The 19,153-nt window shown below is 37.0% G+C and overlaps 1 protein-coding gene across 1 annotated transcript in view; it reads right to left on the bottom strand.

Annotated features, from left to right (window-relative positions):
- Nucleotides 1-5,400: 5,400 nt before the first annotated feature.
- Nucleotides 5,401-19,153, bottom strand: part of LOC579589 (sushi domain-containing protein 2) — a 29,315-nt gene continuing 15,562 nt past the window's right edge. The window contains exons 10-18 of the mRNA XM_030979671.1: nucleotides 15,281-15,425; nucleotides 14,522-14,656; nucleotides 13,166-13,339; nucleotides 12,452-12,709; nucleotides 11,464-11,721; nucleotides 9,758-10,042; nucleotides 9,362-9,476; nucleotides 8,744-8,800; nucleotides 5,401-6,285 (exon numbers count right to left, since the gene is read on the bottom strand). Coding sequence (XP_030835531.1) covers nucleotides 6,267-6,285; nucleotides 8,744-8,800; nucleotides 9,362-9,476; nucleotides 9,758-10,042; nucleotides 11,464-11,721; nucleotides 12,452-12,709; nucleotides 13,166-13,339; nucleotides 14,522-14,656; nucleotides 15,281-15,425 — 1,446 coding nt within the window. The 3' untranslated portion in view covers nucleotides 5,401-6,266. The remainder of the gene's footprint in view (nucleotides 6,286-8,743; nucleotides 8,801-9,361; nucleotides 9,477-9,757; nucleotides 10,043-11,463; nucleotides 11,722-12,451; nucleotides 12,710-13,165; nucleotides 13,340-14,521; nucleotides 14,657-15,280; nucleotides 15,426-19,153) is intronic.

Here is a 19,153-nt window from a genome sequence, read left to right as displayed (position 1 = left end):
CAGAGCTTGTTGAAGTGTTGGTTCCTCAGATGCTGATTTACAATATAACATGAACAAGGTATGTTTAGAAATTCTTTAAACCAAAGGAAATCAGTTGTAGTCAATCTTGAATTATTTTTAACAAATCGCTTTCTGTTTTTTTGAAGCTCTCTTATGATTTGGTGTGATAAAAGTGTTTTTCCTGAAAAACATTTTTATATTTATTTTTGTTATATTACCGGAGCTTTTTTAAATTAGCCTTTTATATTTTTCATTTCTGTCTACAAATAGTCAGTATCAAATATAATCTGAATATTTTTTAAAGAGATTTGCTGAGACAACCATCTAAACCCCTAATAAAAGGAAATGAGAAAGAGGTATGTTTAATAAAAATAATAATGATAATAATAGTAATAATGAGGGTGAGCGCTCAAATTTGGCATATTACCACTCCGGGCACTCCATTATCATTACCCTGGCTTTATCGCAGCTACCGTTCGTTACGGCGCTCAAGCATTTCAAAGAATAAATTCCTACCAGGTACGTATTTACCTTCTGGGTGGAGTGAGGCAAATATAGATTAGTGTCTTGTCAAAGGACCATTACTGGTGATGCGACAGGGATTCGAACCCAGTATCTTGTGGTTTAAAGTCAGGAGACTTACCCACTGGACCACAACACTTTTACATATTAAAAGTATAATTGTTTGTTGTACAAAGTATAGAAGCATATATTATATACTGTATACATGTAATATTTCATTGCACAAGCTGCTTATTTAATGTTAGTTTTGATTGACGCCACACCCATACCCTCTATTGTGAATGTATCATGGTAACGATTTTATTTGTATAGCACTTTCACTCAACGCCTCTATTTCTAAGGATTGTATACATACATCAAATACCCAATCATTGGATCGAAGTGCAAGAATTTATTGGAACATTTATTGCATATGCCATTGGGAATGGGGTTCAATTCCCGAAGGACAGTTTTTGCAGGTACAATAATAGAGCGGTGCTGTCATCCCCTTCGGAATTCGTTTGCAAAGGTTGCAAAATGTCTCCTTTTGGAATCGAACCCGGGTATATGTATACATGTACACTGTATATGAGACACTGACATATTTATTTTTCTAGTAAAAGATATTGACTACTTAAATGACCAATGGAAGTAATCTGTGTTGAATTCCTATTTTTGATAGTGTTTGGCTATTTATGGAAAAATCATAGATATTTCGTCATTTTATCATTAATTGTAAATTGAAAATGAAAGTACAGTGGTATAAACTATTTGATCAAAGTATATGCATCTTTAAAAGTTTCTATTTAAATGTAAGTTTGTAAATATCAAGAGTATTGTGATATTGTGATTCATTAAACTGTTTTTTGTAACGCCTAATATTCAATTTAGCTCAGTTAGCAAATTCATTTTTATGTTGTAAACAAACAAATAATATTTTGGGGAATTTTGTTGTTTTCCTCGTATTGGAATCGGACTCTTTGTCCCACTTCACAGTACAACCATTCCTAAGTTTGTAGCTCGACCGGGCCCGTTTCCTTGTTCATCCCGATGAATGTCTTGATCTGCTCAGCTTGAAAGTTGAACGGGAATAAGGAATGGCAAGCACATGCTGGTTTTTTGTATAGCCCTCGAGTCAGGACGGTATGGCACACGCACTATAAGGGCCACTAAGAACATAATCAGGAGGAGCTGAACTGTCTCTAAACGGGGGGGGGGTCGGGTTACAAACTAGTTAGCACCAGTTGTGAACTCCTAAGAATGGGGTTGGACTTATCGGGAACTCGAGGTGTAATCAGTTAATTTGACTACAAATGGGCTTAGACTACTTGGAAATTTACATTTACACATTTACCCGATTTGAACTTGATATGAATTGACTGTAGAAGAGGTACAGACGAGATGGACGTTTTGAAGACTGTTTATGAACGAACTAGGTTTGTTTTATAGACATTATTTCAACATTCTACCTAGACCCCGACCCGTTTTACGATTTTAGGACGGGTCAAAAACGTAGTGAGATCTAGTTTGGTTTGATGTGGGCTTTAGAGAGACACGCGGTTTATCTTTGTGGAAAGTGTTTCTACAATTATTTAGCAGTCTTTATGAGTATATGTTATGCTTCTAGAAAAAAATATATTAAATTTAATCATGTATCAAAGTGAGTGATAATGCATTGTTTGAGGTGGATATAGATGTATGTTAATGATGTTGAACATAGGTTTTGGTTATAGGGAGTTGATTTACTTATATTGCGCTGTTCATAAACAAAATGTTAGAGAAATTTGTGGTAAAATTGTTTATGCACCATTTTCTGTCGATATAGATGTTTTGAGGGATATAGAGGTTTTGAGGGATTTCAAAGATGATTTAAAGAATAATTTTTCCAGTTTTGTATTTCAGTTTGTGTTGTTTGCTGTTGACCTTGGATACGTTTAGACGTCAGTCTGTTAGAAGTTTGTAACAGACGTTGTGTAACTTAACTGAGTATAATATTGCGATGTGTATTATACTAGTATCATGTGTTACAGAATTTACAAGATGTTAATTAATATATGTGAATCATGTTTACATTAAAAGTATATAAAGTCTGACTTTGTGGGACGATTGGGCTTATAGTTTATCAGCATTGTTCAAGGCTTCCAGCCTATTATACATACCTACCGATTGGTATATTTTCGCTTGTCTGGTAGTAGTATATTGCTCCGATTACTAGACTTATATTACTGTTTGATGATTGATGTTTTGATATAATTAGATCATTTATTCGAGTACATGGTTATAACATTTGATTTAAGTGAGTATACGAGAGAATCACGATTAGGCAGATTTGAATCGGAGATCAATTTTGAAATACTTTATATGATATTTAATCAAGAGAATAACAATATTTCTGTATAATAATTGTTTTTGTTTTATGTTCATCAAGATAATCATGTTGTTGCGAAGATAACATATATAATTGATTATATACTAAGGTGTTTTTTTTCTTTCTGCCAATTGCAAGGTTTTCAGTTTTGCGTGAACACCGAGAATTAACAGTTTATGAATAAATAGCCAGAATGATGCTAAAAAACGTCTCCTGGGCCTCATTTATTGTCTCATCGTACTATGACATTAATAAACCTGTTTAGTATACAATTGAAAGTTTGATTCGACACACATAATCATGTATGGCGCACTGAATCATAAAACAGTTTTTTACTCAGAATATAGGGCTCATAAAAATTCCTATATTTCAACAAACAAATTACACACCATAAATATGTCCATTAAAACGCTTTTTTCATGATTTAACATATGACGTATGTTGTCATGCCGCACAATGCAATGGATAATTAATTTTGAATTATCCCAGCTGAATTGATGACTTTTTACAGAATGCGCATTTGAAGTGGAAAGCACAATGTACATTTACACATACCGTGTACATGTATCGTGAATGGTAATTCTCACAGGTATTATTATCCCATGACAAGATAACTTAACGGATAAATTGATACATAAAGTTCTCATACAATTCTAACTACATTTATTCAACCGACTTCTCAGAGTAAAATTAGAAGGGAGAGAGAGTGACAGGAGGTGGGGGGGGGGGGGGGGAGCGGGATGGGGCAAGGCTAAGAGAGTGAGCAATGAAGAATTCGAAACAAATATTTTTTTTGCCGACGGCCATTGGTAATGGATGATTAAACCCAAAAGGATTTTAATCCATTTTATGAGGTTTCGTGATAAAAGTGAGACAAGATACGAAAAAAAAAAACGATGATGATGACGATGATGATAATTATAGAGATTTTCCTTTCTCATTATCTGATAATGTATTTTATTTCTCTCCTCTCTCTCTCTCTCTCTCTTTCTCTTGTATGACCTTTTTATTTATCAAACCGATGAGCGACATGTCACCTCTTATAGACGTTTTAAAAATATATATTTCTTAAAACTACTTCAAAAGAAAAACAAGACTACTTGTAATAAAATCAGTTAAGTATATTCGTGCCAAGAACAAATTACAAAATAAATGCTATGACAAGTCTACTGCTTACTCGTGTAAGTCTAATACTTTAATTTTTCAAAATTGTAAGAAACAAATATCTATATACGGAGTAAAAATTTACACAACGCCATGAGCATTGTTGATTACGTTACCAAATTAATTATCTCAAATTTTGTTCATGATAATGTTTTAAAATTAAAAACAAAATTATTGTATGGCTTAAAAGAAAAACTTCATTTTGTTTTTTTATTGATTTAGTACAACTATTGCATTTCTAGATGTGTGCATTAAAATCTATTCGATTATTTTGTTTTAATGTTATTGTATTCATCGTAATACGCGTGTATTGTGTGTGATATGTAAAAAAAAAAAAATACCAATGCTTTATATGGATATAAATGGATTTGCTTTTCATATGGTCAGAAATTCGATATGTAAATAATTTTGAAGTAAAAGATATTCCCAATGAAATACTTTGGAATAATAGTAATATTGTAATTCATAAAAGAAGTATTTTTTTAATCAAACATGTTATAAATCAAGGTACATGGATAGATAACTCTCTATTAAATAACCGTTTTGATGTAAAAAATCTGTTGTTTTTATTCAAAATGGCAAAATTAAAAAAAGCATTCCCGAAATCTGAATAAGAACATTGAGACAACTTTAGATGTTATAAACGTTGAATGTACTAAAGCGAAAAGTTACTATGATTTAATGCTAGAAAGTAAAAAAGAGAAAATTGGTTTCCATTACTGGCAAATTATTTTAGGCCTACCAGAAACATTTGTTGGAAAGACATATTTCAGTTCGACTTTAATAAGATAAGAGACAATAATATCAAACAATACAATTTTAAATTAATTCATATGATATTACCCTCTAAAGACAATCTCTTTATATGGATATCGTACAGTCTAACGAATGTGAATTTGTCGTGAAAAAGAAACTATTGAACATTTTATATTTCGTTGCAAGACATTAAGAGTTTTCTGGAAAATTATCTAAAGAATGATATATTTCATCTTTAAAACAGAAATTGAAATTGATATGAAAATATTGTTGATTGGATATAAAATAATGTTTTGATAAATTATTCTCAACTGGTAATATACAAAGACTACGTAAAGCGGAACTTTGGGGAAGTACCAACCAATCCAAAGAGGTTAACAAATAATTTTATTTCATCATTAAAAAGTTATTTGAAATACAAAGAAAATATAAGATACTTCGATAATGAAGTTAAACAAGTATTAGAAATGTTAAAATTATCATTTTAAGAAATTATGTTGATTTTGTATGTAACTGATATGTTTAATTTTACTTGTTTTGTTAATAATATATTTGTATTTTGAAATGGAACAATAAATTCCCTCTGTAGAGGTAAAGAGATAACAAAAAAAATCAAAAAAGTATTGTGTGGAATCCTGTCATCAATTTAGTGTATTTGTTTAACCATTCTTATTTTGTTATAAATCTTCGTTCATGTTATGACCTCTCCCTTTGTGCCTTGTAATAAACTGAAGTTTATTTAACGTTTGTTATTCTGTTTGCCTCTTTGTTTCTTTTCTCACCCACCCACCAAACCCAACCAACAGGAAATGTTTGTGTCTATATTCAAGAATTACGAAAGTAATCTTTGTACCAGTGAACTCTTTATTAACGTGATCCATTCTTTTTGTTTCCTTTGAATGTTTTTCATTTCCCAAGTGGTATTCAATAACCGTTGAAACCACTGTAAGATGTACAACTGCCACCTCGTGATTGGAAAATGAGAGATGAAACTAATATCAGAAGGATGAATGCAAGCAGCGCGAGAAAAACCAGAATATAACAGCTACAGAGAGAGGTAAACAAATCCACTTTCCATAAAAGTAGTTTATTGAGAGTAATAGTAAGATACTGCAACAACATAATTCTAAATTATTGCGTGTGTAATGGTTATAGATAATGGTATCATTGGGAATATGTTGATGAATACTGCGCCGTCCTACCTATTTCCTAAATGACAATTGCATTTGATTTTAATCGCAAAATTTAAAAGGACGAAACTACACATAAAGGAAAATAGTAAACTTTGTAAAATATATATTTAAGCCGTTTATGTCTGAGTAATAGCGATTTCTGTGATTTAAAAACAATACACATTATGAAAAGTAAAAGAGCCCAGAAAAAGCTTCGATTTGGTTATTCGCTCATGCATACATTTGGAGAGATTTCGAAACAGCAGCTCTCTCCTCATGCGTCGATAAACTCGTTGTATTGAAGTTTACTGCCAAGCCTCAGCACTATAGAGAAAAAGAGACAAAAAGAAACGCCATCAACATTAATTATGTTTCTTTGGCTTTCTTTTCAACCCACCTCCACTATTTCTTGTCTCTGGGTCTGCCCTAATGGTCTGCCCCAACCACAGTGTTACCACATAATAAACCACACTGTGTACCACATAGTCAAATATAGTGTTGTACCACAGCGTGCTACCACATAAGGGCCACATGTGATTTTGGAACATGTGGTAACGCTGTGGTGTACTATGTAGTGCGCACCACATAGTACACCACAGCGTTACCACATGTCCCTAACATCTCATGTAGCCCACATTGTGGCATCAACCACATAGTATACCACAGCATTACCACATGTCCCTAACATCTCATGTAGCCCACATTGTGGCATCAACCACATAGTATACCACAGCATTACCACACTGTGGTACGCATCACATAGTACACCACAGCGTTACCACACGTCCCAAAATCACATGTGGCACCCATGTGGTAGCACGCTCAGGGACCAAACACATTATTACCACATAGTCTACCACAGTAATTCATACCACATTGTGGTTAATATGTGGCGCACCGTGTTAAATATGTACGACTATGTGGAAGACCACATGATCTGAAACCCCTCACTGTGAACATACTGTGATCGCATAGTTTGCACATAGGTAAATGTATACCACACTCTTATAAATATGTGTCACTCTGTGTTAAATATGACCGATTATGTGGTAAAGCAAACACCACACTGTGACAATACTTTGAGCACAGAGTTTTCACATAGTAAACACATATACCATGCACTGAGAGGCTCTAGTTGAAATTCTGGATAGAGGTGGCAGGAATAGCACTATTTTCTGAGGGGCGTAGCCCTGAAGAAAATAGTGCCATTTTTGTCGCCGAGGAATCCATAATTTTAACTAGTGGTCTGAAATGCATGAAGTGCATGATATATTTGTTTTATATTTTTCCAAGCAACCTTCGTACAAATAATAATAATAATAATAATAATAATAATAATAATAATAATAATTATGTTAACTGTCACTAAAGTAGTGAAGAGTGCAGTGAGAGCAGTGAGAGCAGCACGAACGACAGTACCGCGACCGTGACCGATAGCACATTGATCTTAATCGATCGCATATATATGACGTCATCCATGTTATAGTGCCATGGTATAGTAAGCAAATATTAATCGACTACGAGGGTAATGGTGCCAACTATTATCGCCGAGGTGATCTCGGGGCTACTATCATCAGCGAGGAATGATGGTAGCCCCGAGATCACTGAGGCAATGATAATTTGTATCCATTGTCCGAGTAAAGGAGGTTAATATTTGTTTTATATCCCTCATCGACAATAAGGTCTATTTAAAGTGAATTTTACATAACAATAAGAACTGATTCTGCAGACAGTTTAGCTTCAGCTAGATTTTACAAAGCGCAACATGCATACATGTAATACAGTCGATGCGCGCTCATTTGACATTGACATTTACTTTGACATTTAGCGTAACCTACTTTGCTATGCGTATTCAATGGGCAAGGGTGTGCAAGTGGGGTAGCTGCAAAACATTAATTTACAAAAGTACTATCTCAGGTAGATTGTACTTATCTATATTTGATCATGTGACCTCGTTTAGACCAATCAGATTGCAAGATTCTTAGTATGCGGGATATAATTTGCACTTTACCATGGATGACGTCACGGTTACATCATAGCAATGTTATGTTTGGTCACATGATGCTATTTTGACCAATCACCGAACAGGATATCATTGATCAAAAATATAATTAAAATATACCACACTGTGTAAAATGTGTGTCACTCTGTGTTAAATATGTCAGTTTATGTGAATAATATGTGGTAAACCACATGGTCTTAAACTTCACACTGTGACAACGACGTGAACACATAATGCCCATATTGTGAATATAGTGTGGCAACACTGTGATTTTTCCATAAAGGTGGATCGCTCAATTATGATTATATTTCTATATTACTGTTATTATCAATACTATTGTTGTTATTTACCGCTTTGATTATCATTTAAATCATTATTATAATTATTATTATTATTATTAACAATAACTATCCTTGCTTATATAGCGCCTAACACTTACTTTATCAGAAGACTCTAAGCGCTCTAAGCGATCTCCAATAATGCAGCATAATTACCCTGGCTTTTGCGTTTCAAGGAATAAATTCCTATTATTATTGTTATTATTAATATTATTATTATTATTATTATTATTATTATTATTATCATTTTTATCATTAATATTATCAATTTTCTTGTTATTATTATTATTATTATTATTATTATTTTCATTTCTATCATTACTATAAGTATTATCATGAAATAAATATCATTATTAATAAACCTTTTTAAGTTGCTTCCAACAGTTTCATTCACAATGTAACTGCGTGACAATTACACAGGTATATGTTTTAGAGGACTTACTGGTCATAAGTAGGATTTTCATGATCTCCAGCCTGGTCTGTTGAAGAGCTTACCTTCCTAATACAAGAAAACAAAAAAGCGACAAGAAGTTTGAAGAGGGAAAAAGAAAGTAATCATTATAATGATGATGAAGTACACGAACAAACGGGATACTGAAAATAGTTATGTGATGAAGTCCGATTGATCATTTGTATCATTTGCGGTAATTTCCTAAGAATTTCTAGCCTCGACACTGAACCCAACACTATACCTAAACTTAACGTTAATCCTAAACCTAAACCAAACGAACCTATTGCAATCCTTATATCTACCCCATACTTTTAAGGAAATGAATTTAGGAGCGATTGTCGCCCAGACAAATGTCGGAGCACACTAGCGAAACCCTATACAAGAAACGAGTTACATGTGAAAACCCATATCTATAACACGAACAATATGGCAAAGACTTGTGAAAAAAAAATCAACTTCAGACAATATCAACGTAATCCCAATATGGTTTTTATTGGAAGTACAATAGAGTATAGAAATTGTCTTCAGTTGATTTTTATGAAGGTCTTTGCTACCATGATGGCCGTGCTTTTCTATGTGTGTTTGGCGCCAACGAGATATCTAACATACCCGCTCGACGGCGGACGTTTCTTTGGTCCGCAGATCACACTGACGATAAGCACGATCACAACGATCAGAATGACTGATCCCACAGATATTCCGATGACCGCGGGCGTCGAAAGAACTGTAGGGAAAGAGGAAATGATTTATTTAATTCTTGACTTAAACACTTAATACATGGATAAACTAGGTGCGATTAAGCAAGAAGAACTTAAGAAGTACGGATATTTGTATTTTATTTGTAAAGATAAAGCATATGACAGAGTTCATGGTATTTCGTCTTAAAAAATGGATAAGGAAAATACAAATATTTATTAATGTAGAAGCCAGAATCGAATACCTGAAATCTAACATCTGAACAAGATGGTTATGGCCCTTTTAACATCGACCTGACTAAATTCTTACCTGGCCCAAGTGGCGTCCCTGATGTAGGGTCCTTCTTTCTGTTTGTAATCAACTGCGGAGAAGTCTCAAACAAGGGCATGGTCATTGACATTGTCTGTCCAGATGCCTCACTGATGCAGGTCGGGATATCGCCATCACTCCATGTACCATCTGATTGGCAGGTTAAGTTGACCACGTGACTCATGTCGAAGCCGGCATCGCACACGAATCTAGCCACGCCCCCTGCCATGTAGGTCGTCACGATGGCACTTCCATTAGCAGGGGCGGGAAGAGTTGGGCAACTCACTGAAGATATGATAATTAAAACAAAATATTAACAAAGAAAAAACAGGTATAAAATTGTCACTAGGCATATGGAAAATGTCAAAACTAGGGCTCCGCAACACTGAATCAAACACTGGGTGAAAAACAATGCGTCTCGGTCTGTCATGTGCATTTATTTATAACTGACCCTAGGGAATTAACGCTTTCTGTGCAGCCAGCAATACGCGGCGTTTTTCCTATGCGCGAATAGATTCCTTCAAACAGAATGATCTATGACATAGAAAACAGCGAACAAATACAGATAATACGAGATGCACATAAGGAATCAAACCCGTATCAAGTGGTTTGCCGAGCGAGTGTGTTTTGAATGGCGGTATATATTTAAATCCCGTTGCATACGAGATGTTAGTTTGCTCACGGAAGAAAGCGTCAGTGACCGAACAGTCCGTGATATGCTATGTGAAAGTGAAATCATAACCAAAGGGAATGCGAAATGAATAGTTCTAACTCTGCCTTGAACTACTGGTGAATTCCTATTTACTTTCAAAGACTTAGTTAGCGCAGGTAATAACGAAATGGACATAACGCCTCATGCGCATCGCGCGGCATAACAGAGACGCAATCTTGCGCTAGGTTGTCATAACCTTGCGTCATGGAGTTGCGTCTGTGCTAGAGGCTCTGACGTGTTCTGTTGATATTTTATGCCGACGGATGAATGTGATTGGCGTAATAGAACGAGATTTTATGAGCAAGCGGTATGATATTAAGCAAATAATTACCGTTGGTGAAGGTGATGGAACAAACTATCACTTCCGAGGCGATGTGGATGTAGCTATCTCTCCGAAGCGAAGCTGAGGAAAGATAGCGTATACATTCAGATCGCCTGTGATAGTGATAGTTTGCCATCGCCTGAAACCAAAAGGTGATTATTTGCTTTATATTCCACATCGGAAACTTTTAACTTCTTCCGTCATTTTAGAACAATTCATCAATTAACAGCTAGCAAACGGTGTACGATAGTGCATGCAGTATGGTGGTGTGACCATATAGTTCGCGCGTGACCATGGGTGTCGATCCTTACGTAATACCTATTCATCAGGGGGGGGGGATGAATGAATAGATCATCCCCCCCTGATGAATAGGTATCAGTTATCAGTATCGACACCCATGCGCGTGACCAATGTTTGCGTACTAACACCAAATGCACTTAAAGAGGAGAGTAATACGCAACGTATACAATTAAAGTGCGTTGCACTGTGTAGATAGTAATTATATCTTCAGTGAAAGTGCGTTGCACCGTGTAGATAGCACTACTATCTACACAGTATAACGAACTTTTCTTCTCCCATCAGTGAAAGGCAAACTATCTTTCATCAGGTGATTTACTTTTGACCAATCGTAGAGCAAGATTCTTAGTATGTGGAATGTAATTTTAAATATACCGAACGATACTCTGTTGTCGACTGCCTGCTGATACTGCACGAGGGACTTCACGGAATTCTGGGCAAAACTCTGCGATCCCGTTGTCTGGTAGTCGAAGATACAGAACGGGTTCGTACCGCACACCTCTACCACTAGGCTTTGGTTGACAGAAGGGTTGGCGACAGGCTCAAAGACAGGAGTGTAAGTGCGGTCGGTATGAGATTCGTGGTCCTTGCCCGGTTCGTAATAGAACAACGATTCTACTGCATCGATTTCCCCTGTATTGATGCAAAAGAGAGTGACCAACAATGCGGACATTTATTCCTCTGCGACAGCTATACGTATTCAAGATGAGAAACAAGGACGCTATGCAGGATAAAAGATTCCTGTAATATTTTGGGAGGGGTTGGTCTTGCATCCTCGAGGTATATTTATTTATTTATGTATTTTTTTTGTAGGGTGACTCCATCAGTATTGAGGCTAGGTTCTTTAAAAGGTGATAACATAATTTGTGGTCTGTTATATTCTTGTTTAAAGGATAGTTTGGGAGAAAAGCATACATGTAGTATTAAGAGTCCATACTAAAACGGGACTGCTAATTAGATGCCCTCAATCGTAAAATGACCAGAAATGGCTGACTTTTTTTCTCGAGCAAACAGTCAATGTGACAAGTGTGTGTAGTCCTAAAAACCCATTGAGGTGCGCAATGCATGTGATGTCAGCAAGATTGAGTGGATTTCTTGTAAGTTTGATGATTCTAAAACATTATATAATAGACACCAATAAATCTATACTAAATAATCAAGTTTTTCCGAATGTGTAACATTTGAAAATGTAATACTATGACCAGGATTTAACTTTATCTTGAATTCCCTCATATTTTGATTGTTTAGGTGAATGATGAGTATTGTCAATAGCACTTCGAAGTCAAAATGAAGGAAATATAATTGTAGACAAAATTGATATAAAGTGAGAGAAAAATATTGGAAGCACAAAATATGATCTTACATAGTAGACCGAACTGGTTGTGCAACTGCTCAGTAGTCAAATTAGGTGAGAGCAAAGATCCCTGAGGAGTGAGGAAATCGTCGCTGGTATTACCGTTCCACGTTCCCATCAGGCCTTGCGTCTGACCTCTGAAGGAGTCTGGAGCTACAAGAAGAATGCTCATGGCTCCCTCTGATGCTTTCAACGTCAGTCCTACCCCTCCGTTGAAAACTACAATGATTCCATCTGAGGTAATGTTGCGACCAGTTACCGAGACCCCTATTAAAGCGAACAGAAGCAAAATGATGTATGCATAAGAACTCAATTATTTAAAATACATATGTACCTGTTGTAAACATCAAACGATTGGTATCAAAATAAAAAAATATATGTCAAAAACAGTGATTATAAAGCTCGGAGTTTCTTGCATCGAAACTACATCATAATTTCCAGCGGTGGGATATTCCTCAATACCAGGTTACTCGAAAATGTATTTAAGTCTTTCGATTGTTGAACTGACTTAGGTCTCCTGGTCGCCTTCCTAATACAGATAATAAACTGCTTTCTCAGCATCTTATTGATAGGAGAAGAAGGTAAAACTTCGGGGGGGGGGGGGGGGTAAATAATATAATCCATACAATTCTTACCGCATGACGTAAACAAAAACAGTTTTGTTTATAGACGTGTTATGATTCATAAACGGGAGGGAAATTGTTTCTTTTTTTCTTCTAATACCTGAATATGACCATCGAGAAGCCTGATCAAAGTCAATCCTTGTGAAGTTTTGTCCATCCTCGGCTAGTCGGACATACGCATCAAGAACCCTGCGTTCATTCGTTTGAACATGAATTACGTCACTATCACCATATCGTGCTGCCATGGCAACAAACACAGTTGCATTAGTAACTCCTATAGCGGAAGATACAGTGTGAAGGAGTTTTTCATATGAACCTTCCCAAAATCTTCCCCTGAAAGAAATATGAATTTTCCTATAGAATGATGTGTAAGTGTACAGACATTTCAGAAAGATAACCAGTGACTTTTTTATTTTTATTTTGAACAGGATGAATGATCTGGCATTATTTTCATCATTTAGCATAGACTGAAGTGTTTCCACTCTTTAAACAAAAATGGTCAACAACAAAAACGGGTTGGGTTCCTCATCTTGTCTCATTTTTAGAACCCAAAAGAGTTCTTCCGAGTAACGTTTGTAATATGGCTCTTAAAGAACCTATTGAAGATGGTTCAATTAAGAACATCTTTTCAATGTTATAACATTGAAGGTAATACAAAGTTTTGGGAAATTTTAGAAATGGGTGGATAGTGATTCTTTACAATTTTGATGTATTTGGATACCTCTGTGGATGTAATATAAGCAGTAGAAAATTTAGCCCCTAAAACACTTCTGCTTTCGAGAAAAATTGAATATAAAAATTTACCGGTGCTCCCGGTAAATGTTGATATACATTTCAATTAGCGTCTACGGCCCTACGATGGTAGCTGCGACCATGAAAATCTCAGAATATGTAGTTGTGATATATAATTTCCAAACGGGAATAGCTAATCGGTCGATTTTAGTCAAGAAACATTGTTTTAAAAACTAATTTAATGTCTTGACCTTGAGAGGGAGCTATACAACATAAAGAGTTTATTATTTACAATTTCATAACTTTAGACTCGATTTCAACCGCGACGATGATCACTGAATATTGTAGGGTCGCATATGCTTCCAATTTGTTCATTTGAACCAAATTCACGACCCAATACCAAAACTTTGTATTACCTTTAAGATGTTCTTAAATGCACCTCTCACGCAGGGTAGTTGAAAGAATCCTTAAAGAACCTGTGGTAAATTTCAAGAACTCGTTCAGAACAATATTCTGAGAGTGAAGTCTACGATAAGAAGAATACAATAACTAAGATCTTGTTTTTTAAATGCCTGTCAAAAAATTGGTAATAGGGTTTCAAGAATAAAAATCTTATTGTATCTAACTAAACTCACATTCAGGCAAAACGATGTAAAATCGACGTAACAATTAAACTTTAACTGAAGACGGAAGACTAAACAAATAAATGGAAGATGTATTTTACCAACGAGAGGAGCCGCTCTTGCTTGTAAGATGAAGGTACCATTCAGTGCGTTCAGCATAGTAAATTCGCCATGACCGTTGAAGGTGTACGTGGTCGAGTCAAGAGTTGAAATATGTGGATCGCCATTGCCCAATGCTGTGATGTGACAAAGAAAGAGAGAGAGGAAGGGAGGGATAGATGGAGGGGGAGGGATGGAAGAAAACATTTAAATAAAAATAAATGGAAAAGGATCTTGGAAGGGTGTAAGGGGTGAATTTCTAAGCAGTAATTGATGTATTGAAGGTCACTAAACATGAACTTAAAGTTTTGCGCTCAAACATACAATATGAAGTGCATTGGTGTCACGAAAAACTGGATGGGCGCCTGCGTGTGTGTGTGTGTGTGAGAGAGAGAGGGGGAATAAGATACACTACTCGAACCATTTGTCACCAATTTCGTGATTTTCATTGTTCATATTCGTCGGCATGAAACTATCGTGATTTTAACGTTGTTTGTAATTAAGTAACATAATCGACGTTCAGATATGAAGTGGTAAAGCGTGATACGGTGCGGTTGTCATGTTCCTTGCGCGCAGTTGCCATTTATTTACTCGTTTAAAAGAAAAACGTGGCAGCTTGCCGCGTCATATCTTAACATGGTTACACAAATTTTAATTCCAAATATGCATGACGATGTATAGCGGTTGAATGGTAATAATGGTAATTGGGAGAACCTATTTAGGTTCAATTAGCTTTTCCAAAGTCGATGAAATAGGCATACCTGGAGGAGGCGGTACATAGTTGTTGCAAGTCTGAGAAGGCCGTTGCAATCCAAAGATATTGCACTCAGAATTATGTGGTCCACCGTATGTACAGCAGTATGTCCACGGCAAGATGTCGACGAGGAAGTGCGACAGATACGGAACCTGAATATTTGATTGAACTCATGTGATATTATTCATAACTTTCACAGAATAACGAACGAGTAAAGCGGGAAAAGAAACAAAAGAAATGTTAAACTATAATCGATAACAAAAAACTCATAGTCGCTCCTTCAGGTGCTGTTGACTTTCTCTTTCGTTGGAAATTAGTATTAAAAAAAAAGAACTCGCTGACTGATACAAAGGTCGATTTTCTCGTCGATATATTCTTTTGCAAGTAATTCATTGAGACATTTTTTGTTGAAATAATAAGCCATTCTTTAATACAACATCTGTGACAACTCTCCTTGGGTTTTGAAAACTGTTGAGTAGGTTTATATTTCCTTACATTTCTTTACAATTATCCAAACTTATACTGTACATATATCTCAAATCATTCGCTATTATTAAGCTGGGGCATGCCGACTGCCATTGCTAAAATATCACCTGCCCCCAACAAAGGAATTAATGAACGATGGATGAAGGATTATCGATATATCAGTCAATTAAATCCGCATTGGCGTTTACTTCTAAAGCTATGGAAGTAGCTTTAAGGTTTATCTGGGTTTATCTGGTACAAGTTTGATTCAAAACCTATCTGATGTCATGGCTTCTTGAGCTTGAAAGTTGAAACGTATCCATTGAAGAACATTATCACAGGAAAGAGGAACTACTGATATGGTATGCTTGCTTCTAGTAACATTTTAATGGTCTTTTTACTGTGGCCAAAGAACATCTACATTTTGTGTCTAGCCCCGCTCAGCCACTTCTGTGTAAGTAGGCCTACACTGCATTGTACTTCTATACAACCGTTTTGCAGGTGGCTATACCCGCCTAACTGTATTCAATATGTAACAATAGGCCTGTGCTAAAGTGGAATATTTTAAGTGGAAATGCGGATTCCAGTCAAGTATGGGACTCTTTTATCAGCTGTGTGCCCTCTGCTTACTCCTTCTAATTGCTGAATCGCACAGCTCATTTTTAATGAACTCCAACAAGTGTATCACTGGAGTATCGTTCAATGCTCGTAGCATCCGACGTAAAATTGCTGATCTAGAGGCATACATTGATTGTAAACAACCTGATATTATCAGTATTACTGAAACATGGCTTGATTCCAGCTGTGAGAATTCTGAACTTGCCATACCAAATGATTATGTTATTTTCCGACGGGATCGGGAACAACCAGTCAATCATCAGCGTACCGGAAACATTGGTGGTGGGGTACTCCTGTGCCTCAAATCGTCTTTGTGCCCACGACAGTTATTCCAACTCCAGCACCCTGAGTTGGAGAATGTTGCAGCTGAGATATCTATCAATGGCTCCAAATGGATTGTTGCAACCCTATATCGGCCTCCTAACAACCTGGCAGATTTTTGGGGCCGCCTTCAGGACAACATTGACCAGATTCAGTCTGTTTCATCGAGTTACAGGGGAATCTTACTCACAGGGGACTTCAACATCGATGTCTCTGATCGTAACGCTGATGCTACCAGATTGCTGTCTATGCTGGAAGCGGTGGATTTATTGCAGGAGGTATCTTCCTTCACGCGGCCATCCTCTCGTGACCCTACAATAGGCTCCATTATTGACCATCTTTACTCAAATCGTCCAGATTTATTGGAATCTGTTTCTACTGAGCCAAACCCTGTGTGTAGCGACCATTTTTCTGTTTTCTTCAAACTGAGATCACCGAAACCTTACGCTTGCAGGAATGCTCTACGTGAATTTCTTCTAATTAAGGCAGCTGACTTTGACCATTTTAACCGTCTCCTTGAGCTAGCTCCTTGGCATCTCTTTTTTGATGCCAGTGACATCAATGCCAGTTGGGAAGGTTTTCTTGACATTTTTCATGCTGCCTCCCGTGATGCGATTCCCCGGAAACTTAGTAAATCAACAAAATCCAAACCGTGGATTACGAAGGAAATAAAGAAGCTGATCACCAAAAAGCACAATTCGTTTAAGCATGCAAAGTGTTCAAATGATCCACAAGATTGGGAAAAGTTCAAAGCTGTTCGCAATGATACAAAGAATGCAATTAATGCAAGCTACTGGATGTATGTAAATAAGCTCTTCGCTCTCCCGGACAACAGGAAGCGTTTCTTTGCGTATGTCAGATCTAGGAAGAAGAGTACATCTCCTCCAGTTCTACTCATAGGTGGGGCAGTCATTAATAAGCCTAGTGACATAGCCAACAGCTTTGGAGAATTCTTCCAGTCAATCTACCCTCCTCCATGTGTGTTGCCCGATGGTCCTAGTACATGTGATCATCCACTACCTCAACTCCATTCCATTTCAATTTCAACTCAGGAAATTCACAGGAGCATCATGCAGTTACAGGACAAGAAAAGTCCTGGCCCTGATTTAATCACTCCCATTCTTCTCAAGAAATCAGTGGATGTGATATCTCCTATCCTGCAACGTCTTTTTGATATGTCACTCAGCCAACGATCACTACCTGAAGGTTGGAAATCTGCAAATATTGTCCCAGTGTTCAAAGCTGGGGATCGATCAATTGTTTCAAATTATCGCCCGGTCGCATTAACATCTATTGTCATCAAGCTGATGGAGTCTCTGATTTCACGAGCGATCTCTGACCACATGGAATCAAATTGCCTCCTCACTCCATTCCAACATGGTTTTGTTCATCATAAGTCATGTGTTACCCAGCTAATGACTTTGACACACTCCTGGCTCCAGGACCTGGACAAGCGTAGACCCCCTTCTATTGACGCGATTTTCTTCGACTTCGCGAAAGCTTTTGATCGTATGCCTCATGATGTCCTTCTGCAGAAGCTTTCTCTCTATAGCATCTCAAGCGATATCTGGTTCTGGATCCGTGCATTTCTATCTGGCAGATTACAACGCGTCCAACACAAAGGGCATTACTCTGAGTGGTCAACACCTACCTCGGGTATTCCACAAGGGAGTGTCCTAGGCCCATGCCTGTTTAACCTATTCATTAATGACCTCCCTGAGGTTGTTTTATCGAAATGTGCATTGTTTGCAGATGACACTGTTATTTCACGACCTATCTATGACCCCATAGATCAGCAAGCGCTCCAAGATGACGTCAATGCTCTTGCGGACTGGTGTGACAGAAACAAAATGAGTCTGAATACCTCCAAAACCAAAGTCATGAGAATATCCTGGAAAAGGCAACCGGGCCAACCGCAGTACTATCTGAATGATATGCAACTGGAGGTGGTTACTGAAACCAAGTACTTGGGAGTCATCGTAAACAATCGCATGTCTTGGGATAGCCATGTTGCGTATGTCGTCTCTCGAGCAAATCGCTTACTTGGACTGATAACCAGCCTAGCCATGGGTCTTTCATCAGTGGCTGTGTTCAGCTTGTACAAGAGTCTGGTCCTCCCAATCCTGGAATATGGTCTTCCTGTCTGGACACCGCACAAAGTAGGATCGATCAACAGACTTGAGTCCATACAGCGCAGGGCAACACGTCTTGCCTTGAAGCAACGGCGAGGCCAAATGCCCTATGAGGAACGCCTACAAATGCTGAATTGGAAATCTCTCAAGATGAGAAGGACGTACTGTACAATGGCCTTCATTACTAAGTGTCTGTTCAAACACATCCAATGCCCTGTTGTGAACTCTCTCGTTGTAGTGAACCCACGTCATTTGGAAGACCTGAAGTTCAGGCATCTCTTTGCACGCAAAGATGGACTGCATTTCAGTGCAATACATGAGTTCCCTAGGCTGTGGGACACTCT

Source organism: Strongylocentrotus purpuratus, unplaced genomic scaffold, assembly GCF_000002235.5.
Source record: "Strongylocentrotus purpuratus isolate Spur 01 unplaced genomic scaffold, Spur_5.0 spur5_scaffold_10, whole genome shotgun sequence".
Taxonomy (NCBI): domain Eukaryota; kingdom Metazoa; phylum Echinodermata; class Echinoidea; order Camarodonta; family Strongylocentrotidae; genus Strongylocentrotus; species Strongylocentrotus purpuratus.
The sequence above is the reverse complement of the archived record's forward strand: the minus strand, read 5'-3'. Positions and strand labels throughout refer to the sequence as shown.